The 27,147-nt window shown below is 35.8% G+C and overlaps 1 protein-coding gene across 1 annotated transcript in view; it reads right to left on the bottom strand.

The window, feature by feature from the left end:
* Nucleotides 1–3,510, bottom strand: part of LOC128858021 (synaptic vesicle glycoprotein 2B-like) — a 28,484-nt gene extending 24,974 nt beyond the window's left edge. The window contains exon 1 of the mRNA XM_054093940.1: nt 3,043–3,510. Within this exon, the coding sequence (XP_053949915.1) occupies nt 3,043–3,082 (40 nt within the window). The 5' untranslated portion in view covers nt 3,083–3,510. The remainder of the gene's footprint in view (nt 1–3,042) is intronic.
* Nucleotides 3,511–27,147: the final 23,637 nt, after the last annotated feature.

Raw genomic sequence — 27,147 nt, 5'->3', positions numbered from 1 at the left:
TGCTTACTCAGCAAACCTTTTGTTAATGAATAATGGTCTGTATGTTAAATTTATTTTTTTTTATCTTATTTTATTTTATCGGACTTCATTTCGCTTTATTTAATTTAATCTCAATTTTATTTTATTTTTATTTAATTTAAATAAATTTTAAAATTCTAAATAAACTTAATAACAATTATTTATTTATATAATTAGTTATAATATATACATAAGTATATAATTTTTATTTTTATACACTTCTTTATTTTTTATTTCTATTTCAATAAATTAAATTTTAAAATTCTAATTACACCCAATTCATTTAAACTTAATTTATTTAGTATAATTATTTTTTATTTAATTTTTTCTTTTCTTTTCATTTTATTAAACTAAATTTAATTTAAATTCTTAATTTAATTTTAATTTATTTCGTTTGATAAGTTTTTATTTAAACTTTTTCTTTTCTTTTTTATAAAATAGAATTTAAAAGTTCTAGTTAACCTTAATTAATTTAATTCATTTTTTTTCTATATCTGTTTTTAAGTTTTAATTAATTTAATTTTAGTTCATTTCATTTAATTATTTTTTATTTAATTTTTTTCATTTCTTTTTTGTTACATAAATTTAAAAATTCAAGTTTAGCCTAGTTAATTTTATTTTAATTTATTTCTTTCCAATATATTTAGTTTTAATTAATTTATTTTTAGTTTATTTCATTTAGTTATTTTTTATCTATTTTTTTCTTTTTTTTATGATATAAATTTTATTAAATAGGATTTAAAAATTCTAATAGGACTATCAATAAGTTCGTGCGGTTTTTTTTCGAAATTTGAAACTTTATTGACGTAAAATGGTTACAAATTTAATATTCAAAATATTGTCCATCGCTTACTACTACTTTTTCCCATCTTTCTGGCAATTCACGGATTCCCTTTGTGAAAAATTCGGTCGGTTTTGCCGTAATCCACGAATCGATCCATTTTTCGACTTCATCGTAATTACGGAAGTGCTGGTCAGCCAGGCCATGTTGCATCGATCGGAAGAGATAGTAATCGGATGGCGCAAGGTCTGGACTATACGGCGGGTGGGGTAGGACATCCCATTTGAGCGTTTCTAAGTATGTTTTGACCACTTGTGCAACATGTGGCCGAGCATTGTCATGTTGCAAAATAACTTTGTCGTGTCTATCGGCGTATTGCGGCCGTTTTTCTCGCAGTGCTCGGCTCAAACGCATCAATTGTCGTCGGTAGACATCCCCCGTAATCGTTTCATTCGGTTTCAGTAGCTCATAATACACAACACCCAGCTGGTCCCACCAGATACACAGCATAACCTTCAGGCCATGAATATTCTGCGCCGACGTCGATGTTGAAGCATGGCCAGGGTATACATACGTTGCCCGACGTTTTGGATTGTCGTAATGGACCCACTTTTCATCGCCAGTCACAATTCGATGCAAAAAACCCTTTCTTTTGTGCCGTTGAAGCAGTTGTTCGCATGCCATAAAACGGCGTTCAACGTCTCTTGGCTTCAATTCATACGGCACCCAATGGCCTACCTTTCGGATCATTCCCATGGCTTTTAAACGTTTGGAAATGGTTGATTGATCAACTCCCAAAGTTTTTGCAACCTCTTCTTGCGTTTGAGCCGGATCTTGATCGAGCAATTCCTCCAATTCGGTATCCATGAACTTTGGCGGCGCACCCTCGCGTTCTTCGTCTTCCAAGCCAAAATCACCACTTTTAAAGCGTGCAAACCACTTCTGGCACGTTCGCTCAGATAGAGCATGCTCACCATAAACTTCCACCAAGATACGATGACTTTCGGCTGCTTTTTTCTTCATATTAAAATAATGAAGAAGAATTCCCCGCAAAAACACATTATTTGGCACGAAATTCGACATTTTCAAGTGTGGTAAAAATATTGTTGTTTACGCTTCAAATAAAAAACTTATACTGACGTTTGTGCCTTACGACAGTAGCTCTCCAATGAATGTTTGGAAATGTGGATCGATGGAATAATAATCAAGTTACGCCATCTGTTGTAAAACCGCACGAACTTATTGATAATCCTATTAGTTAAACTTAATTTATTTTATTTTATTTCATTTCATTTATTTTTTTCTATTTCTTGTTCTTTTAGGTTTTAATTAATTGAATTTTATATCATTTTATTTAATTTTTTTCTTTTCTGTTTTATTGTATAAATTGTATTAACTTAAGTTCTAAAATTCTAGTTAAACTTAATTAATTAAATTTTTTACTTATTTAATTTATTTTTTTTTTAATTCATTTTTTTAGGTTTTGATTAATTTAATTTTAATTTGTTTTAATTAATTATTTATTTTTAACTAAATGTTTCCTTTCCTTTTTATTATATAAAATTTTATTAAACTCGATTTAAAAATTTTAATTAAACTTAATTAATTTAATTTCAATTTATTTCATTTAATCATTTTTAGTTCATTTTTCTTCTTTTTTTATTATATAAATTTTATTATAATAAATTTAAAAATTCTAGTTAAACTTAATTCATTTAGTTTAAATTTCATTATTTATTTTTTTTATTAAACTATTGTAGATTTAAAAATCTCAGTTAAACTAAATAAATTTAATTTTAATTTATTTCATTTATTTTATTGTAATTTTTTTATTTTGTTATTATTATTTTTCATTTAAAATTATTTAATTTTGCTTTTCTTGTTAAATTATTTTTATAAACTCTAATTAGACTTAATAAAAGTAGATTTTGAATACCTTATTTAGTTTTTGTTTCTTTACTTTTTGCATTTTTTCTTATTTTGTTTCAGTTTTTATTTCATTTCAATTCATTCTTTTGTATTTTTGTTTATTTCGTTTGAACTTATTTAATATTAATTTTTTTATTGTTATTATTAGTGTGGAACTACATTTTTTAAATTTTATTTCATACAATCCTTCACTCATTAAAATAAAATAAAAACATGTTTTGCTTAAAACATTTGCACCTCAAAATAATTTATTTTTTAATTTATAATAATTAATAATATATAATAATTTATAATTAAATAAAAAATGTATTTACCATGTGTAGTGCCGCCTTTTTTGTCTTTGAATTCGCACATTTTTGATTGCAGCGATTCACAACCAATTTCACACAAAAACTATATTTTATTAAATTCACTAAACTTAAATTAGTCACAAGAAAACCAAAGTGTTGCTTTCCCTTTACTCATAAAATTGTTTCCAGCATACAAATTAATGTTAGATTAGAATTTCGCAAAAAATAAACTACAATTCGCTTGAACAGATAAATCACAACTGAAATCTAATTGCTTGAGCTTCACGAAAGGAAGCTACTAATGACCAGCGCAATCAATATTAATTTCTTTTCACATACATACGAGCGTGTATGTATCTGCACACTGTATTTATGTACGCACTGAATAAAGGCGACAATGCAGATCAGTAACCAAAGCAAAAATCAATTTCGATTCGAAGCAGTGGAAAGCAGTCGAATCTAGCAGCCAAAATGTCTAACCTATTGCAAGATCTCATCTAAACTCACTGATGTTGAGCGTGGCGTGTAACACAGTTTTATACATTCGCGGCAGTGGGCCAAAACGATCATAGCAGCGACTTAAGCGGCTGACGATCGGCAAAGTTGGTGCTGATAACAGCAAACGAAAAGCGAGCATTGAGAGTTGAAGGCAGACGCACACATGTACATATCTATGTTCATTAGCGACAAACATGCCCATTGGGTATAAATGTGCATATGTGTGTGTACATATAAAGTTATTGTATTAATTTATGGGCTTTAGTGCTTCTCCACATACAAACACACAAACTCGTGTTGGTGTTGAGGATTTTGCAGCTGCTTGTGTATGTGTTGGAGTAGCTGTAAAATTGCTAAAAGATACATACACACACATGTTCCCTCATATACTTATATAGATAGGATACAAGTGTATTTACATATGCAAAACTAATTTCGTCTAATTTAGTTGTTAAGCAAGGAAATACAAAAAATAGACTGTTCTAGAAATACATCTCTAGGCAAGGAAACACAATATCCTTTCGTTGTTTTTTTTTTTTTTTATTTAAAAATTACTTAATTCATTTTATTTACTTAATTAATTTTATTTTATTTTAATACACTTACCCACGTACTCGTACATAGGGTTTTATAAATAAACCACTTTAATTTTATACTTTCAATTCTCATATTTTACTACCCTTAATTTCTATTTCTAAATTCAATTATTTTGAGTATAAGTTTATAGCTGCTTAGCTCATCATTTGTTGAAAAACGCTTTCCACACATGGAAAAGATAGAAGCCACTAGCGAGCAAATCTGGTGAATACGGTGGATGCTCCAACAATTCGAACTTTAATTCATGGATTTTAGTCATTGGCAAAATGCTCTGGTGACACGGTGCAGTGTCCTGATGAAAAAGGATTTTTTTTTTTCTCTTGCAAACTGAGTCTTTTTCCAAGAATTTTTTCCTCCAACTGGTCTAAGAGGTTACAATGATTTTCATAACTTATTGTTATTGTTTGCAAGTAACCCCCCAAACAAAATACCTTTCCCATCCCAAAAAACATTGACCGATTTCTGGACATGAACTCGTTTCGGAGGTTCTTTAGCCTTGTTTTTTGATCTAGAATCATGGTGATAGACCCAAGTCTCATACATAGTGATGAATCGACGCACAAAATTCACTTTATCCTCTCGAAAACGCTCTAAATGTTGCTCGTGTAGCGTTCGGATGTGTTTTACAAGGTGAAGTCCAAAATAAATAAGATTGAGCTAAAATAGAAACGACAGGAGCTTTGTTCTGATAACTTCGAATTTATTTATTCCATATAGTCCCCTTTGGCCTCGATACACTGTTTTACGCGATCTACAAGCTTTTCGAAATAGTGTTTCAGGTCATTGGCCGGAATGTCCTTCAGGATGTCGGCTTTTTTGGATAGCCTCTACGGACACAAAACGTTTTCCTTTCACAGCCAAATGCAATTTTCCGAATAGGTAAAAATCACAGGGAGCCATATCAGGCGAATTCGGTGAGTGATTGATGGTTAAAATGCGATTTCTAGTCAAAAAATCAGTCTCAAGAGTGGATCATGCAATAAGCACGCAAATTGCATTGACGGTCTGGCCCGTTGGCACAAACTCCTTGTGGACAATTCATTTAGAATCGTAAAAACAAATGAGCATCGACTTATTTTTGATTTCTCCAAACACGATTATTTTGGGTGGGGGCTCGTCTGGGGCCTTCCATTCGGCACTTAGTTTCAGATTCATGTTGGATACACCACCTTCCATCACCAGGTAAAATGTTGTAAAGGAAGTTCTCGTGTTTTTTCGACTCTTTAATAAGGTCTTTCGAATGATAAATTCTGAGCAATTTTTGGTCCTCAGTTAACTTGTACGGAATGAACCGATAAATCGATGTTTAATAAATTTCAACGGTAATTTCGGTTCATTTTTGATAAATTTACGAAAAATTTCGATGGAGTTAATGGTGATTACTGATTTTGGGCAGCCCATATCTTCATTGTCATTTATGTCCTCACAACCATCTCTGAAACGTGTAAGCCACGCATGAACTCTGGCACGAGATAGACAATCATCGCCATGCACTTTTTACGTCAATTCAAATGATTCGGTAAACGTTTTACCGATTTTAAAACAAAATATGATATTAGCTCTTTATTCAGAACTAATTTTTGTACCGATGACACGAACATAGTGACACTTTACACGTTAATTATAACTTCGCTTCCACTGAACCGAATGTCACCAAGCTTTCAATGGAAGACAGCTAGGGATGTAACTTCCAATGCACTAACTCATTAAAAGGATGGCACCATCAGACACATTTTTATGACGCCAGTCTTGTTTATTTTGGACTTGGCAACCATTTTGCACACAGCTTTCTGAAACATAATACCACAGACAAAATATTGCTTACACTGCCGAATGAGATTCCTAGGACTTCTACTCAATCTCTCTCAGACACTCGACGATTTTCCAATACGATTTACTGTAGTTTTCCAACTATTTCTGTTGATGTTGCTGTTTTTCATCGTCCTCAAGACTTATAGGACCACGTTTAAATTCAGCAACCCATCTTTCTACTGAACTAAGTGATGGGGAAAGTCCTCATACACTTTCAAAATTCGTTCATGAACTTCCTTTGCTTTTAAACTTCCAAAAAGTAAAAATTCAATCAGTGCAAGATATAATACTTGATTTTTCCTTTGTAGAAAATATGCGACACGTATATACAAATAGTGAATTGGTAGATTGAAACTAAACTTCAAATACGTTCAATCAAGAGTGTACCAATATAACAACAAAAAATGTAGGCTAGTAGCAACGTCCTCTCTTATCGAACCGCAAAACTTATTAAACAACCTAGTATTATACCAAAATTCAAAGCGCTATGCCGAATTTTTGTAGATTCTGGTTAAAAAGTATGCAACATGGACACACGAAAGTGAAATTGATATAGATGAACTAATGATTTCCTTATGAAATGGTAAAGTTACTTTTGCAACGGTAAACATGAAGAACACGAAGTATCAATGATTTTACGCGTACCCAATATATGTATTCGCAAAAATTACTTACATTAATTTTGGGTATAGCTGGTATAGAACTACTGGCTTTCAATCGGACGCACCCATTCTTTTATATCTAGTAACCTTGAAACGGCATTCAAGATGTATATTATAAAAATATGTAATGTAGAGCTCCTTGTTGATCGTGGCATTTTTTCGAGTATTTCCTAGTGCACCATGCCCTCGCAGTCCCACCAAACACATATCATGATCTTCTGATCCGGCTTTGGCGTATCTCCTGAAGCCACCCACTTCTTTCTTTGCTTCATATTGATGTATAGGAACCATTTCTCATCTCCCGTGACGATTCGGTACAAAAAGCGCTGTCTATGACCGTGTGTTGCTCGATGGCGGGCGAGATGCTGAGAAGCAATTTGAAGGCGGCTTTCTTTGTTTTTTCTTTGATCTCGTGAGGTACCCAGGCTTCGAATTTTTCGGTAAATCCCATTGAATGAATATGATTTATGATCGCACTTACTATTTTCTGCCAATTCACGGCTGGTTTGGCGACCATTCTGTTGCAAGCCATTTCCGTGTTGTAGACTCGCCTATGACACCTTCTCCATACACGTCGTATGCCACGGGCTGCTTCGATGAAAAGCAAAGAGGAGTAGGTGTCGAAAATGTTGATTCTTACCTCCTGGGTATTCCATTTCTAACCCTTAAAACTAATAAAAAATTAAATAACTCAAAAATACAATTAACATAGTTTTGTAGAGCAGAAAGAGTTCTATCGAATGAATACCATTTACCAAAGAGAAACAAAATCGTTGTGAAATAAGAGAAAATATAAAAACTTGACTTAATCTATGAACTTATTCCCCAACCCAATATTTTAATCCACTTACCATTAGTAATAATTGAACCATCAGTCTGGCTATGTGTGCTAAATTAAAACATATTCACTATTGAATGCTTCTGTGCCAGTGAGACAACGCACCGGTCGAAGTATCAAACAAATTTGACCGTAACTGATTCAGTTCAAAATTAGCTAAGTTACTCGATTCGATGATCTTCACAGGCATTGGAAATTCCCCAATCTCTCGAGGCCTACATTTTTACAAGGTGAAATTATCTCCAGAAGTGAAGCCTCTTTAAATAAGGAAGCGAATTTTCGCCAATTAGGCACTACAAAAGTTTGGTTATTTCGCTATATGTTAGGTAAAGAAACTAAGAAATGAACTGTAGAGACTTCAGTTAAAGGCAACATTACGGCACAAGCCAAAAACTGAAAGGAATACTCGATCAAACTCCTGCGAACGATACATGCGTCACACATTACTGTTAAGGCAACCCTCTAAGTGACTATCCCTATTTTATTTTACTTTTTTTTTAACATAAATTTATTTGATTTTATATGAATTGGTGTATACACCTATGAGGACACGGCAAAAATGGAAAAGAACTTTGGATTGCAAACGGCTCAACTCGGGCTAAGCTGGAAGGCATTATTCGGTAGACGGAAGAGATAGCGTGTAGACGCTGTTGGTGCCCTATGTCCCGATAGGGATTCAAGGAAACAATGATGATGATTATAGTTTTTTTATTGAGAAAAGAAAGTAACAGGTGGATTATGAATTGTTGTGATCCTACGTGGAAGATAAAGGATTAAAATGGAAGGAAAAAATTTCCTCCTCTCAAAACCCTTCAAATTAACTTGATTATCTCCACCGAACGTAATTTAAGGAAAGTATCATATATTGTTTTTTTTTCTTTTAAATCGAGCTAACAATAACAACTAAAGCAGCAAATGTAATATTTCCACCAAAGTTGACAGTTCTCTAAACTAAATTTTAGGATTGCGGATTTTATGTTATTTATTTTATTTTACGTTTATTAACAGTAACAGTAACAATAAATTTAAGGAAAACAAAAAAAATTAACAACTTCATAATCAACTGACTGCAATGAACATACACACATACATACATATACACTTATTCACTTATCCCATTGCTAACTGAATTTAGTAGATCTAGTAAAGATGCTTCTTCATCCTCGAGTCGGCATCTACGTTGTTGCTTACTTAGCTACTTAACACTCAACTGGTCATAAACTCATAAAATTTGCGTTTTGTATTTACCCAAGTCGGTCGGTGCCTCGCTTGCTGTACGCTCGCTCATTCATTTGGAATTTGAGGAGACAACTTGGCTTTATCATTTTTAGCAGAAAGTCGCGCGACTTAACGTTTTACGAGTATTTCCTATGTGGTTATAGTACAGATGGCGCTAACAAATAATATTGTATTGTAGATATATACGACTCATTCCAGCACATGCTATACTATATTTCTCATTTTACCTATGGCATTTAGGTTAGAATTTACATTTTATGGAGCGCAGCTGGGGGTAGTGCAAATGTGCAAATTTGCGAATACAAAAATATAAATAGAGTTGCACGAGACCGATATTTTCAAATTCACCTGACAACTACTATATAGTTCGCTGGGAATAGTAAATTAAACAATTCAGATCGAAATTTAATGGTTGATAGAAGGAGAGTGATTTATAAATAATTCACAAAGAAAAAAATTTACTTTGCTGTTTTCAAATATAAGATGCAGCAAAACTATGGCTCTTCGCTTTTATTATTTATCATTTAATATTTACAATATATATATTTTTTTCATTCATATAAATTTTACGAAAAAAATTCTTAAATATGAATAGCTTTAAATAAAACACGTAGCAAATTTAAGGATAAACGTAAAAAGTTCGTATATTTTGAACCAAGCAAAAAGTCATCATACCTACGAACTTGCCTTTTACACAACTCTTTCAAGTCTTGCCTTTTTGATTACCCCAGTCAGTTTGTTTAAAGTTTAGAGGTAAATTGATAACTCACAAAAAACAAGTATTACTTTTTTTGCAAATTTAAAATGTGAACTTATATATAGTCAAATACTCTCAAAAACTTGACTGAAGGAATAGCTAAAATCAGCTCGAATAACTTGTCTCAATTGATTGTGGCTGCCTCTAAAATCCAGCTGATTTTACTTGTTTTTTGTTAAGAATTTACTTGTCGAAGCGTCAAATTTTCCCTGAAAGTTTATTAAATTTTTTGTTCCCCACATTGTATAGTTAAATATTCCATTTCAGACAGTAATTCTTTTAAAAAGTCGCATTTAAGTTTTGACTCTTTCATTCACCACCACTCTGAAAATTGCCTTTTCGTACATACAACTTCTCTTGTTTCCTACAATGATAGTTCGACTTTCAGTCTTGTTAATATAATTATCAGGTTTAGAACCTTCTGAGTGGAAAATAATGTCAAATAAAGTATTAACGTAACACTCCACCGACTCGTACGTGCCATTGCATATTTGAATCATGTCCGTATATATGGTAGGTTGCGAAATTAAGCACTTTCTGGAAGTGCGCAATAAAGTTGTCAGGTTCATTTCCACTTGTAATGGTATGACGGTGGCAATACCGTCGCGCAAGTGAAATATCCAAACGAAATCTTGACTATAGCTTTAGATATTTTATATTATATATACATTTTTTCTCTCCTTTTTCCCCCTTTAAATCATTTTATTTCGGGACACATTGTAAATGATATTGTTTTCCATCACATTAGATACAGCACCGCAGATACGCTGTACAGACATCTACTAGCTATCTCTCAGGTAAATTGAGGAGATTATCAACACAAAGACGAGATGCGAAGTATTGCACATTGCGTCTAAGATCCGTTATGTACAACTAAATAAATACCTTCATACATTTGTATGTATGTAAGCATGTATTTACTCGATTTACGAGTGGACTTGGAACGTACCAAAAGTAATTGTTTATATATCTCGGTGACAGTGGTAATCTTTATTTCAATTGGAGCGTTTATTTTTCTTTATATTTTAATACTAACGCATGCATGCATACATACGCATACATACATATATACATACTACTTATGATTGTTGTGACTAACTACATTAGGTTTATTTCGTTCTAAATTCTAATTTACTGCACGAAATACTGGATCGTAATCATAATCCTAATTTAAAATTATAATCCTAAATTACGTTCACATATGCAGTGATGAGCAATAAATCCAGAAAAATTAATCCACCCGTTCACATATAGCAGATTGGCTGCAAAATTGACAATCAGCTGTGAAAATGTTTAGAAAGGATTTTTCCATACTGGTTTGTTGGAATGTTTTATTTTTTTTTTTTTGGGGTTTTTTTTAAATTATCGTCAAGGATGTGAAGAAGCACCAAAGAGAAGTAGTAATTAATGGAATTGCAAAATATTCTGCTAGTAACAGACAGTTGGAGGAAATCCGTAAATGACGTGGTTGCAAAGAATTATGCCAGCAAACGCATGTGAAATTCGGTATTACATTTTATAATAAGCAATAACAGACCAAAGCGTCTAAGGACATACCTACGTTTTTTTCTGTAATATAAATGCATAAGATTTATAAAATCTCAGAGGATAAGGTGGCTCGGGCACGTGCTTAGAATGCCCAAGGAAAGAACAACTCTAAAGGCAGTTGAATTACGTCCAGTTGGATGCCGAAGAAAAGGACGCCCAGAAAGAGCTGGCTCGAAGACGTGGAAGTTGAAAATGCTCAAAGTAATTTAACACACATAGCCAGACTGAAGGGACAATTATTACTAATGGTAAGTGCGTGATTACCATTCGGAATTCACCGAGAGGTCGTTAGTTCGAATCTCGGTGAAGGCAAAATTAATAAAAACATTTTTCTAATAGCGGTCGCCCCTCGGCAGGCAATGGCAAACCTCCGAGTGTATTTCTGCCATGAAAAAGCTCCTCATAAAAATATCTGCCGTTCGGAGTCGGCTTGAAACTGTAGGTCCCTCCATTTGTGGAACAACATCAAGACGCACACCACAAATAGGAGAAGGAGCTCGGCCAAACACCTAACAGAAGTGTACGCGCCAATTATTATTATTTTTTTTTTTTTTAAGTGCATTGAGACTTCTTAAAGCTCCGTTCGAATTTTCGTAGTCATTTTGAATGATTTCCAAACATTGCAACCCCATTAACTTCACTTTGGCAAAAATATTGAGTTGGGGAATAAGTTCATAGCGTTTTTATATTTTCTTTTATTTTACAACGATTTTTTTTTCTCTTTGGTAAATGGTATTCATTCGATAGAACTCTTTCTGCTCTACAAAACTATGTTAATTGTATTTTTGAGTTATTTAATTTTTTATTAGTTTTGAGGCTAAGAAATGGAATACCCAGGAGGCAAAAATCAACATTTTCGACACCTGCTCATCTTTGCTTTTCATCGAGGTCAAAAAGTTGCCGAAGCAGCCCAAGTAGCCCGTGACATTTGCGACGTGTCTATAGAAGCTGTCATAGGCGAGTCTACAAAACGGAAATGGCTTACAAAGTTCAACAATGGCGTCTTTGACGTCGATGACACGTCCCACGGTGGAAGGCCTTCTGAATTCGAACATCTCAAATCTTTTTTGAAGGAGAACGGTCGCCAAACCAGTCGGGAATCGGCAGAAAATATGAACTGCGATCATAAAACGATTCTAAATCACCGTCATTCAATCGGATTCGCGGAAAAATTGGTAGCCTGTGTGCGTCACCAGCTCAACAAAAAAGAGGTTGTCTGTAAAGTCGGTTTACTGACGATAGTTTAACGTGAAAACGTCATAAGAAGACTGATGTAATGGTTGCAATTTTCAAAACAAAATTTTAATTTTATTTGTTTGATAGATATTTTGTATGGATATAGAGGAGGAGGTAAATGGAATTGCAATGGAATAGGTCAAGTTACATTTACACAAACGTGAAAAATGACGAAACATTTATCAAATTCATGAAAGATATGTTCAATTTCGATTGTGCATCAGACGTTAATAAGTCAACAACACTAAGAGGCACCATCATCGATTTGCCTTTTTCAAGACACTATACACTCGAAACACTCCATCTCATTTCCTACTTTTTCTATCATCGTCCTATTCTCAACAGAGAAATGGTTCATTACCATGCACACAGGAAGAAGGCATATGCAAATACAAGTATGTGAATTTATATACAAATGCACATATACATACATATACTACATACATATATATGCTCACTCAAGTAGGACAGAGCCAGATGTCGAACGTTGCCGAACGCGGGGGCCGATTCTGCTCTTTGTCGTTCGTTCCGCGCTCTCGCTTGCAGTTCAAGCACATTAGCTTACATTTGCTTGCGTACGGAATAGATTCGTATATTTGATATGTCCATATGACTTGTATGCATCTTTACATATAGATTTGTTCTTTTTGAAGTTTTTACGTGCCTCCATAAATGGGATGTCTTTAAACATGCTTTTAATTCATCTGCTGGTGTTGAACGGGGAATTACTGACAAAGTATGACGAAAATCACCAGACAATAATATTACAGCGCCACCAAATATTTCTTGATTATTACGTAATTCATCCGTACATTCATCCCACACAATTAATTTGCATTGTTGCAAAACTCTTCCCAATCCAGAATTTTTTGAAATGTTACATGTTGGATTTTTATTAATTTGCATGTTCAATGGTAATTTAAGTGCGGAATGCGCTGTACGGCCACCATCTAATAATGTAGCAGCTATTCCAGACGATGCAAGCGCTAATGCTATATTGTTTTGTGATCTTAGACTTTCACCACAAAAAAATTACTCAAACCCATGAACAAAGTTATACTAATAGAAACCTGATCTTAATACTCGAGCTACCATCAAATTAACACATTTTATTTTTTAAAAGAACATTTATGGCGACTGTCGATCCATATTGATGGATTTCAAAAAATGTATGGATTCAACCGCTGAATAATTTCGTATATTTTAAATCCATCTAAACTTTTACATTTGCGCATTTATATATATGTATGTATTTAACATTTAATTTAAGTAAATGTTTCAATATTTGTCCAAAAACTTTGAACTTCGAAAAATACAGGCTTATGGTTATTAATGGAATCAAATATATTTAACGAATTTTTATTTTATCTAAATCATAAAACGTTCAAATGAAGCTCAAAATATTTTTCCAGTTTAAAAAAAAGCAATGTGCTTTGATGCCGTGTCACGCATGCATAAAAAAGAAAGAAAAGAGAGGGCAACTATTCTCTTCTTAATTGGCTCTATAACCGCTTACGCGATTTTGGCCGAGTTTAGCAAAGCGCGCCAGTCGTTTCTTTCTCGTGCTAACCGGCGCCAGTTGGACACACCAAGTGAAGCCAAGTCCTTCTCCACCTGATCTTTCCAACGCAGAGGAGGCCGCCCCCTTCCTCTGCTACCACCAGCTGGTACCGCATCGAATACTTTCAAAGCCGGAGCGTTTGTATCCATTCGGACGACATGACCCAGCCAACGTAGCCGCTGGATCTTTATTCGCTGCGCTATGTCTATGTCGTCGTAAAGCTCATACAGCTCATCGTTCCATCGTCTGCGATATTCGCCATTGCCAACGTGCAAAGGTCCAAAAATCTTACGCAGAATCTTTCTCTCGAACACTCCAAGCGTCGCTTCATCGGATGTTGTCATCGTCCACGCTTCTGCGCCATACGTTAGGACGGGCATGATGAGAGTATTGTAGAGTGTTAGTTTTGTTCGTCGAGAGAGGACTTTACTGCTCAGTTGCCTACTTAGTCCAAAGTAGCACTTGTTGGCAAGAGAGATTCTACGTTGGATTTCAAGGCTGACATTGTTATCGGTGTTAATGCTGGTTCCTAAATAGACGAAGTCTTTTACAACCTCGAAATTATAACTGTCTACAGTGACGTGGGTGCCGATACGCGAGTGCGCCGACTGTTTGTTTGAAGACAGGAGGTACTTCGTTTTGTCCTCGTTCACCACCAGACCCATTCGCTTTGCCTCTTTGTCCAGTTTGGAGAAGGCAGAACTAACAGCGCGGTTGTTAAGGCCGATGATGTCAATATCATCGGCATACGCCAACAATTGTACGCTCTTATAAAAAATTGTGCCTGAGCGATTAAGTTCTGCTGCTCGTACGATGCTCTCCAACATCAGGTTAAAGAAGTCACACGACAGCGAGTCACCCTGTCTGAAACCTCGTTTGGTATCAAACGGCTCGGAGAGGTCCTTCCCAATTCTGACGGCGCTGCTGGTGTTGAGCAACGTCATCTTACATAGCCGTATTAGTTTTGCGGTGATACCAAATTCAGACATCGCGGCATACAGGTAACTCCTTTCCGTACTGTCGAATGCAGCTTTGAAGTCGACGAAAAGATGGTGTGTGTCGATTCTCCTTTCATGGGTCTTTTCCAAGATTTGGCGTATTGAGAATATTTGGTCGATGGTAGACCTTCCAGGTCTGAAGCCACACTGATAAGGCCCAATCAGTTGGTTGACGGTGGGCTTCAGCCTTTCACACAATACGCTCGCTAGAACCTTATAGGCGATATTTAGAAGACTAATCCCGCGGTAATTGGCACAAATTGCAGGATCGCCCTTCTTATGGATTGGGCAGAGTACACTTAAATTCCAATCGGCAGGCATGCTTTCATCCGACCATATTTTGCATAGAAGCTGATGCATGCACCTTACCAGCTCCTCGCCGCCATGCTTGAATAGCTCACCCGGCAGTCCGTCGGCGCCCGCGGCTTTGTTGTTCTTTAGCCGCGTTATCGATATTCTCACCTCGTCTTGATCGGGCAGCGGAACGACAATTCCGTCGTCAACGATTGGGGTATCGGGATCTTCACTTTCTCGGTGACATGCGCAGCTGTCACTGTTTAATAAGTTCGAGAAGTGTTCCCTCCATAATTTAAGATTGCTCTGTACGTCAGTCACCAGTTCGCCGTCTTTGTTCTTACAGGAAAAACAGGGCAACTATTGCGTTACGAATAATACAGTCGCATACGTCACTCGACATCGAAACAATGTTATTCATGTCTGTGTACATTCTATTCATTTGCGTGTATTCTCATTCCGTATACGTAATGTCCGTATAAGGGAAACACGCAAATATTGTATTTTTCACACTTACACAACGCACGCATACTTTTACCGATTTCTTTAAAACTTCACATAAACCGTCTATGGACCAATACCAATGATCTGTGAAAGTTTGATTGAAATCGGTGAATGCGTTTAGGCGTGAATCGGCGACTAACGAACACAAAAAAACGTCTCCATTTTTATATATAAGAAGATGCATGTTTATATGCATATATTAGTATACAACATATCTTATAAGGTATATGGTAAATATTACAATACCATACATTTTTTCCTTCATATATAATAAAAAAATTAATAATAATAACCTTAAAACAACAGGTATTATTAACAAACTTGGTTTTATTTTAAATTCTTCAAGTAAATCAAATTAATAATAATCAATAAGATGCCATATGCAAATACAAATACGTGAATTTATATATGTACATTTGCGCATATACATACATATATACGCTCACTTAAATAGGAGAGAGCAAGATGCCGAACGTTGCCTTTCGTTTGCTTTGCCGTTCGTTCCGCGCTTTCGCCTGCAGTTCATTCAAGGTAACGACAATAAGCAAGGTAACGACAAATGAGCAAGGTAACGGCAATGAGCAAGGTAACGACAAATGAGCAAGGTAACACTAATGAGCAAGGTAACGACACATTTTTTCGTGCGTGCAGCCTGTTAAATCGAAGTATAAGACGTTATCACGTCAAAAAGCAAAGAAAGTCGCTTGACCTTGAAAAGGTAAACCTGCGGCGATGGAAGGAGGTAGCCTTAAATAGACACAAAGGCGCAAAGTTGTGAATAAAGCAATGGCTCACGAAGGACTTTGATGCTAAGAAGAAGAAGAAGAACAAGAAGAAGAGACAGTTTATTTTATAATCTCGGATTTCGGGAGAGAAATTTTGTATGATTTGATTGATTGCGAGATATGCACGAAAAGAATAGATAATCTCGTTATATGTATGTGAGCATATTATTAAAGAAGACACAAGCTCAATTTACGATATTCCTTTTTTTTGAGGAGTCTTAAATAAAAGTTAACATCTCATGTAATTTATAATATAAGGTGAACAAATACTTTCGGCTAAATGTTTATGGTGAGCCATATGTCACGATGTATACTATATGGCAATTTAAAGGTTATATTACGCTTCCACAAAAGTTCTTAGACATTTTTCTCTCTGGTGAAGTGAGTTTTACAGCATTGCGTATTTAGAAGGTGGCGTAAAATGAGCAGTACACCCCGCCTATATGTGCATGTGTATATTTTTTTTTATTTTTGTTTTTCGTGGCGAACGGAAGAATTTCAAAGAAGATTTTCCTTCTTTCAGTACGAGAGAGAAAATAATTTTAATAAATAATAAGCAAATTGTTTTGAAACCACCATAAAATTGAAAATAAATAAATTAAATTAACAGACGTGTGTTGTTTTATTTTTAACGTCTTAGGATAAACAAATATAATGAAGAAAGCGAGTATGTTTCAAAATAAAACAACTATAAAATAACTAAATAACGAAGGCTTCAATTCTAATGAAATACTCGTAATGTCGTCACAGACAAAAAAATCAATACAGCAAATATGTTGGGATGCGTCAGGACATGACTTAATTTTCAATTCCTCCTCAACAGAGGCGTCATTCATGTCTTCGGTTTCCCCACAATAGCAACCCCACAACATTATACTGCCTTCCCCTGACTTTGCAATATGAAATGATTCAACCTTGCCTGTTTAATCTGCGTGCATGCTTTATTCCATCGAATCTTTCAAGTTTTACATGGATTCGACAGAGACCAACACATTGTGACATTTTGTGACACTTCAGTAGCGGTGTGCTTTGGCAATTCAATTCTTTGATGAAATGAAATATTTTTTTTTTGCTGATCGACGACTGATAATCGGGCTTCTGCTCCACCACTCCTGATTTTTTGTTAAATTCTGAATTTAAATCCTTCTTTACTTAGCTATAAAAGGTTGTAGAATCATTTTGAATACATCCTATATAGGGTGAATTTTTCATGGACTTTCTTTAGGATGCATAGGAGCTTTGTAACCTGTCTACCCCATCAATCTAGAAATAGCTGGTCTAGACCCTTATCCCAAAAGCAAAAGACATTATGACAAGCAAATATTTTCCATTAATCAATGCATTCACCTTCTGTGCAAAGTTTTGCATGATTTCATGGACCTTTCTAAGACCTGCTTAGGAATTTTCTTTAGGATGGTAATCCCAATAGCTTTAATGTATTCATTGCCTTTTTCTTCGATGGGTCAACTAAATAATTGTCTTTTTGTCAAAAATTCCCTCACAACTCGGTCCCAGTCACATCTCCATTCTTTTCACAGACGATTTCTAATCGCTTATAATAAAATCATGAACTTGGATATTTTCTGAATATAATTCACTTTCCATTCACTGGCCGGGTCATCCACGGTCTTTCATTGAAACATTTCTCTACCCGACTGAAGTCGTTTGTAAGCTTTCGTGAGGGATAAGTTACCGTGCATTTCAATGAATTATTTTAAGATTCAGATTTATGCTTGGAACTCATTTTTCGACCACATTAAAAAACATACCAACAGAGCTGACGCAATAACTGCAGTTATTTACATACATCCAAATGTCTCACTTATTTCACTGTATAGCAACTTTTCCAAACGATGGCATCGTTTGTTCTTTTTATTTATAAAAAGCTCCATTATTTTTTACGCCTCCACACTCGGTTGGGTCCAACATTGTAACACAGCATAATTTCAGTTTCATCGCTGAATATCACATCATCCCAGTACCTAGCTGGTTGAGCTCGGTACGTTCTAGTGAAATATAACCGCTTTTCAATATGGTATGCAGAGAGCAAAGGCTTCTTACGAACAACTCGCGAAGTGTTTAAAATTGTGCTTTTGCAAAACTTGGTGAACTGTTTCATGAGAAACTTCGACCCCACACCCATCTCTGACTCACTAGCAAAATTTATTGTCGAAATCTGCGGGTTTGTGGCTACTTTTCTCAATAACATACAGGGTCCGACTCTCGAAATGTAACCAACTTCAGACCACTCGCGCAGCTGATGCCCGTGCATGGCTAAATGACAGTCCAGAGTATTATTTACAAGCGCGCGAAAGCATTTTGTCGAGAATAAACGCGAAAAAAGTCAGTAATGGGTTTTAAACGTAATAGTGTGATTGCATAATATTTGGCTAGAAAATCACAATCAGCGTTTGTTCGTGAGCTCGAACACTTTAAAGTAAATACAATTTTTGTTTATCGCACAATGATACTGGTAGCATCGCGAAACGCCATGTCGGTGGTCATCAAAAGACTGCAACGTCACTTGAAATGGTTCAAAAAATGAAGAAGCGACTTGAGTGAAATCTCCGATGAAGTGACAAACAAATGTCGAAAGAACTGAAAATATCTAACCATAGCATCATTGAACAATTCATAAACTCCCAAAACGATAACCCTATCGACCGACCGTTCATACGAGAATTTGAGTCATCGATTGGCCACCAGGAGACAGCACCAAAAACAGGTAATAGTTTGGCCCGCTGCAACCGCAGATGGATGCTCTCCAATCGTTTTTATCGAGCCTGGTGTCAAGGTAAACGCTAAGCATTATCGGGAAAGTATTCTGGAGGTTGCTTTGAAGCCGTGGGTTCCAAACTTCATAACGTCCACACAGTGGCTCTTAAATTCACCAGACGCGAATCCGATGGATTATTCTCTTTCGACCATTTTGGAGAGGAAAGTCCGAACTAAAAGATTCACCAGTCTCGAGGCGCTTAAAAAAGCCATTTTCCGCGGGTGGGTCCAGGGTCCATATTCGGCGCGGTCAGATATTTTCCGCGGTGCAGATTTTCGCTACAACCTATTTTAATTTTTTACACAATTCATTATGTTATAAACAGTTTATCGAAGAAAATAAAACATTTCTGATAACAGTTGCACACTTTTTCCTGATTGTATATATAATTATAATAGGCCTAATGGAAACACCCCAAACGATGTCCGTTTTCCAGACATTTGTACGTTCTTTATATCTATTTTACGTATGATTTGATATTTTGATCAACAAATCACTCTTGCGATCACAGATGACTGATCGATGACTAACGCATGTGTAACAATTCAGTGAGATGACGGTATAACATATCAAATCATCTTATCAAACGATGCTGAAAATAAGCAAATAAACTGAGAGAAGCTTTTTTTTACATACTTTGGTGGATTCAAAAAGTTTATCATTACGAAGTGCTGGTAACTATGTAAATTAATGACATCAGTTTGAAACAAGCGAATTTAATAAGTGGCGATGATTTTAGTTGCACAAGTGCAAATAACCTGAATATTTTAGTACATATGTCAAAACTTTTTCTTGGCAAACTGTATATGAATTCGTGTATTTTGGTATAATTTCTGCCATGGGGTTCCCCACTTAAATGTGGGTCATGATACACATTACTATATCACATACATAAATAGTTAGTAAATCTCTACCTTCACTGCAGAGTATACAGTAAAACGCCAAAGTACTCAGCAAGCATTCTGGTACATGAACTGGTAATTGACGGAAGAACTCATACTACGAGAGTGACTATGACTGTACCAGTTGGGAAAATACCAAAATGCGTGCAAAAGAAATATGCTTATTATATATCTAAATAAGAGTGATTAAAACATTAAGGATGCACACAATTAGGGTAATAGGGTAAACTGATAAATGGTGATGAAGAGACTGAGTAATTAAATACCAGTCGGTATGGCAAGGCTTGACATTTCGTAGGACTTCTCTATACCAGTTGCTAGCATTGAAAATAGAGAGAAGTCGTCTTTTAAATGCTTCAACTGCAAGGCAAACTGGCAAGAATATAGTTTAGGTAATTCAGAACTAGTAGGCTTGACTGACGGGATACTTTACCGGTACTAATATTAATTGACTATTTTTGGTACTATATATAAATATGTATATACACATGTAGTTATATTTAGGTGTATATGCTACACACTAAATCATTTTTGTGCATTGCTTTTGAGCCGCTGTTTCATTTTAATCAATTAAGATACGTTAAGCAGAATTTTGTGATCATAAGAAAGGTGAAGTTGGCGAACTCGTTTTGCCTAGTTGCATTTTCCATGAATTCCAATTCACGTTCTTAAAATTTATCTACTGTATAGGTACGCATACATAATTTCATTCACCTTAAACAGTTACGAGTACGTAGGTACAGTGAAGCCTCGATAAAACAAAGTTGAAGGAATTTGATGAATGTGTTAGTATATATATAATTTCGTTATACTTATAGAATATCCAAACCTCGATATAATGAAAAATGCAAAAAATACAAAAAAAAAGCAAAAATACAAAAAATACGTTTTAAGCTTAATTTGACTTTTTCTTCTAGTTTTTATTTAGGTTAGGTTAGGTTGACCTGACTGGCTGAAAGCCATTTTTTTTCGTCGCCACTACGTGTATGGTGATTCCACTGAAAGTATCCCTCCTCTTCTCTTGGATTTTTCCCTCCACCCCGGAACTGCTTTCGCATTGCTTCGAGGTAGAGGGCCAAGACGGCGTCCTAAGAAGAATACTTACTTACTCACCCTCAGGGTCGCCTGTTTTGAGAAGCCTATGCTCAGTGCTCTTCAACATAAGTTTCCATTTCACGCTTCTTTCTTCGGATATAATGCTCCACGAAATTTGCGACGGAATTCCATTTTTCTTCGCCTATCATCATTTTTTTGATTATTTCTTCAGGTGTAAATACACCAATAACTCGTTGCAGAGCTGTTCTCTCTGTATTCCACCTCTCCCATTTAAAAGAGGTGTGCTCCGCATCATCATACTCAGTATCTCCATATATGCAGTTTGGTAGGCTCACTTTTCCCATTCGCCACAAATACTTGCGAAAGGACCCATGTCCGGACAAAAACTGTGTGAGGTAATAGTTCACCTCACCGTGCTTTCTTTCTAGCCACTTTTTTAGATCGGGTATTAGTCTCGCTGTCCATCTACCGTACCGTTCAGAGTTCCATCGTGCCTGCCAAAGTGTGAGCATTTGAATTCAACCTGTAATATCGGAGAAGCGTGCTACTGGAATTCCTGGGATTTTTGCCTCCCATATCCGTTTGCGCTCCTGTGCTAGAATATCAATTGGGATTCCGCTGATAACTAACACCGCTGCTTCAGATATTGTTCTCTATGAAGAAGCCACTCTGAGAGCGCAGGTGCGTTGCACAGATTATAGAGTTTTCCGCCGGTATTGCACTTTTAGCGAATCTGCCCATATTTCGCATCGGTATAAGAGAATCGAGTTCGTCGTGTCCATTAAAAGTTTTCGCTTGTTCTGCGTTGGACCTCCAAGTTTTGTCATGAGCTAACTTAACATGCCGCTTACTTTGGCAGCTCTTGTGGCAGCATGATTTATGTGCGCCCAGTAAGTTAACCTTGTGCCTAATTGCAATCCTGGAATATCTACTTCTAATGGGATACGTCTGTTGGTTAGAAGGATTAGCTCTGTTTTCCCTGTGGCCAGCTTTAATCCATGGTCGTCTAGCCATGTCTGAACTCGGATCATTACCTGATTTACCTTCCTTTTGGCTTCGTCCGTGTTTCGAGCGATTATTACAGCTGCAATGTCATCTGCGTATCCCACTAAGTGCAGATCTTCAGGCATCTCAATTCGAAGGATTTCATCGTAGCTTTTATTCCAAGATCAATACTCGGAGATCCTCGGCCGCACCTGCTGTTTGGCTGAAAACCATCACATAGACCTATTGCTCCTTGGTGGTACCAGATGGAGCTTGACCCTTACGTTTCCTTGTAGTAGGCTTCTTTTAATAAGACTGTGTCTTTTGCGACTCTAAGTAAGCTCTGCAGCTCTAGCCCCGAGAGACATTCTAACCTCTCATATTGTAGAGTTCCTAAACATTTCATTCGGGTTGTAGCTAATGCAAGGCAAACATATAGAAGATGTTCATGAGTTTCCCTCTCTTCTATATAGTTCGTTGCAAAATCTGCAGCTATCATTGTTTGCAATTCCCACCTGCTATGCGAGTGCCGCTAACAAATTGTGGCCTGTAGGTATACTGACCTATGTCAGTTCTGATTTCTTTTCTAGACAGGACTAGTAGGAATCTGGCGTATTTATCTGCATTCTGTGTGGCTAGTGGCAAGACTATTCCACCTCCTGTATATTCATGTTTTAATATCCGCAGCGATTTAATTGTATATCGTATTTAAAGGTTTCGGTATGTCGTTTTCTTGTTCGAATTATAAATATGTAAATAGCACTTTGGGCAATCTCTTCTACAATTTCGTTTCCTGCAATGCCCTTATGCCCGGGTACCCAATAGATGTGTAACCGTCTGTCTACGGCTAGTCTCTCTATGGCTTCCCTGGTCCTAAGAACCTTTATGAGTTAATTGGCGCTTGACTTCGAGATTTAACAATGAATTAATTTTTTGACTTTCTATTATCAGTTATAGAATTTTAACAACAATTAAAACAGGTCAAACAATGTGCACTCCACTTCATTACATGGAAGTTTTTGCTAACAGGACTTTAACCATCAATATATTCCGAAAGTTTCTCTTCTTCTTCTTAATTGGCGCCATAACCGCTCACGCGATTTTAGCCGAATTTAACAAAGCACGCCAGCCGTTTCTTTCTCGTGCTAACTGGCACCAGTTGGACACACTAAGTGAAACCAGGTTCTTCTCCACCTGATCTTTTCAACGCAGAGGAGGCCTTCCTCTTCCTCTGCAACCACCAGCTGGTACCGCATCAAATACTTTCAGAGCCGGAGCGTTTGTATCCATTCGGACGACATGATCCAGCCAGCGTAACCGCTGGATCTTTATTCGCTGCGCTTCGTCTATGTCGTCGTAAAGCTCATACAGCTTATCGTTCCATCGCTTGTGATATTCGCCGTTGCCAACGTGCAAAGGTCCAAAAATCTTGCGCAGAATGTGTCTCTCAAATACTCCAAGCTTCGCTTAATCGGATGTTGTCATCGTCTACACTTCTGCGCCATACGTTAGGACGGGAGAGCCTTTTAGAGTGTTAGTTTTGTTCGTCGAGAGAAGACTTTAATACTCAATCGCCTACTTAGTCCAAAGTAGCACTTGTTGGCAAGAGAGATTCTACGTAGGATTTCAAGGCTGACATTGTTATCGGTGTTAATGCTGGTTCCTAAATACGCGAAGTCTTTTACAACCTTGAAAATATTTATAACTGTCAACAGTGACGTGGGTGCCGATACGCGAGTGCGCCGACTGTTTGTTTGAAGACAGGAGGTACTTCGTTTTGTCCTCGTTTACCACCAGACCCAGTTTTTGAAGGCAGAACTAACAGCGCGGTTGTTAAGACCGATGATGTCAATATCAGCGGCATACGCCAACAATTGTACGCTCTTATAAAAAATTGTGCCTGAGCGTCCTTTCCAACATCAGGTTAAAGAAGTCACACGACAGCGAGTCCCCCTGTCTGAAACCTCGTTTGGTATCAAACGGCTCGGAGAGGTCCTTCCCAATTCTGACGGCGCTGCTGGTGTTGAGCAACGTCATCTTGCATAAGTTTGCTTGCTCAAAATTTCCGAAAGTTTCATCATCATCTTTTGGCTCTACATCTCTTTGTGAGCTTTGGCCTGCTGCACGTGGGACCTCCATACGTCTCGAACGGTTGCAACTTTTTTCCAGTTCGTTATCCTAAGTTTCTTGAAGTCGTCCTTTACTTCGTCGGTCCATCCAAAGTTTGCTTGCTCAAAATTTCCTCGTTATATATATGAAAGTATTTTTGTACGGAACATTTCGAAGGTTTTTCAGGGGTCTCAGCAAAAAGTTTGTCGTATAATTTTTTTGCCTTTACGAAGCTCGTTTTATGGAGGTTTCACTGCACGTAAATTGAATAATAAGATGGTATGAACTAAATTTCAAAATTCCTATGAAAAGTCGGTAAGGTTGAGAATTTACTAAAACATTATTTATAAAAATACATAGAAAAAGTACAATTTGAAAAAAATAAAATAATTATAAAACATTCACAATATTAAAAAAAAAATTTGTGTGGCGCAAACTGGACTGGATTAGTTTGAACTTTTCTTACAATTTATGCGGTGCGTTTCCCATACATAACTAAGCATTAAATAAAATTTGCTCATATTTGGTATTAGAGAAATACGTTTATTTTAAAACTTTGAAATTAAATTATTGATATCGCTGACTAATAAAGTGATGTAAGTCTTTCAAAATTCAAAATGGCAATCGAATTTTGATGAATTGAAGGGATTTACTCGAAACTCGGTATTACGGCGTGTTCAAAGTACTGATTTCAAATCTGATGTAACGTTTTTAAGGTTCAAAATAAGGATTCTAATATTGCTGACGAATTTCGAAAAAAAGATCGAAAACTATATATGTATGTATTAAAATTGCATCTAATATATTAGCCGTTTCTTTGTACTAGGTTGTTCAATAAGTTTTGCATCTCGATATGAGCGTTGGCTGCTAACCTAATTTTTTCATTATGCTGGAACGCTCTTCATATGAACGTATGTGAAGTCTCATTTCAATCTGTCAATTCATTCTTTGTTTACCAGCCATTTAGTATCGACGTGGAAAAAATCAAGTATCCTGCACTGATTGAACTTTTATTGGAAGGTTTAAAAGCAAAGAAAATTTATGAACGAATGTCGAAAGTGTATAAGGACTTTCCCCCATCAGTTGGTGCAGTATAAAGATGGGTTGCTAAATTTAAAAACAAAAACACCAGAAATCGTAGAAAAAATACAGGAAAACGTATTGGAAAATAATGGGGTGACTGAAGGATATTTAGATAAAGAGTAGAAGTCTAGGCATCTCATTGGTCAGTGCAAGCAATTATTTGACTGAAGTATTGAGTCTCAGAAAGCTGTGTGCACAATGGGTGCCGCATTCGCTAACAATGTAGCAAAAACACATTCGAATAAGACTTTCTCAGCAACATTTAGAGCATTTTCGAAAGGATAAAGCGGATTTTGTGTGTCGATTCATCACCATGGATGAGACTTGGGTCTATCACAATGATCTTGGAACAAAACAAGAGGCTAAAGAGTGGTGTGAACCTGGTTCTGCGGCTCCGAAATCGACCAAGAAGGGGATAGCATCAGTTTTTTGGTTACGAAAGAAATTTTTTTTTTTTTTGGATTATTTACAAACTAGAAAAACAATAAATTATGAAGAATATTATAATCTTTTAGACTAGCTGGAGTAAAAAATTCGTGAAAAAAGCACAATTTGCAAAAATTAATTTTTAATCAGGACACTGCACCCTGGCACAAGTGCATTTTGGCAATGGCAAAAAATTCATGGATTAAAGTTCGAATTGTTGGAGCATCCACCGTATGCAACAGATTTAGCCGCTAGCGACTTCCATCGGTTTCATGTGTGGAAAGCGTTTTTCAACAAATGATGAGGTTATAACAGCTGTGTATTTTGCAGCCCAGATTCTCACTTCAGGGATGGAATTCATACAATGAAATCTGGTTGGAACAAATATATAAGTGATGTTCAGGGAGACTATACTGAATAATAAAGTGTATTTCAAACCATAAAATTATGTTTTTCTTATTGAATCGCAAAACTTATTGAACAACCTAGTGTGAAACAATAAGCGCACAGTTTTAAATGCGCTTATGAAATAGATGCAGATTAAATCGGTGTTTCCAAGTTTAATTATGTAGTATATTTATCGGCTTTTGGCAATCTGCTTTATCGACCGTAAATATCAAACGAAATATCATTCAGAATTCTGAAAGTAATTAATACTAAGGTACGTACATATGCAGTGAACACTCTCTTAAGTGGACACCTAACGGACTGAAAAAATGTGTCCGCTTATGAGAAAAATATAAAAAACGAGTTCATAAAACGGATTTCAATCAACATTTTTATCAAAACAAAATTTATTACACAAGATATTCAAATTGATTTACAAAACTCAGAAATTTTAGCTTTGGCGAGTTTTTCCCTTACTTTCAGTATCTTGAAGATGTATTTGAAGATTAGTAAGCAGTTCAATACCCTTAAGGTCATTCTGACTTAGAGAAAAAGCTTTTAGTTTTCTTATAGATCTTGCAGATTTTCCAATATCAAAAAGGCGTTCTCTTGCTCCAGCTTTATTGACGCAGTGTAAATCCGTGAGAAGAGCTCCTACTAATACTAAGTCTTAAAATACAGTTAAAAGATAATATAATATATGTATGTAGAAATGTTTAGATTAATAAATTTAAAAGTTTTCTCAGAAAAAATTCTGGAAAATTCACTTTTTTCGGCCTTCTAACTGTATATAACCCCTTAAATTCATAAAATCTGTATATAGTCACACGCGTGTTTTTATTTATTTCTATGCTTGTATTCGAAATATTTCTATGAAAATTAAATGCAAATGCGCGAATAACAATTCATTAGAATTGACAATAGAATAGTGTTGCCGGATGCCTGCGAATGAAAAGAAAAATGAAGGATTTCAGTTCAATGTTGATAATGGGGATGGCGGTTATTATGCCTCCTTACTAGAAAAACATGCATATCAGAGACCTGCATGGCTCACTGTTTTCTTGAGTTGTTCATACG

This window comes from Anastrepha ludens, chromosome 3 (assembly GCF_028408465.1).
Source record: "Anastrepha ludens isolate Willacy chromosome 3, idAnaLude1.1, whole genome shotgun sequence".
NCBI lineage: Eukaryota > Metazoa > Arthropoda > Insecta > Diptera > Tephritidae > Anastrepha > Anastrepha ludens.
Note: the sequence above shows the minus strand (reverse complement) of the source record. Positions and strands in the feature narration are given on the sequence as shown.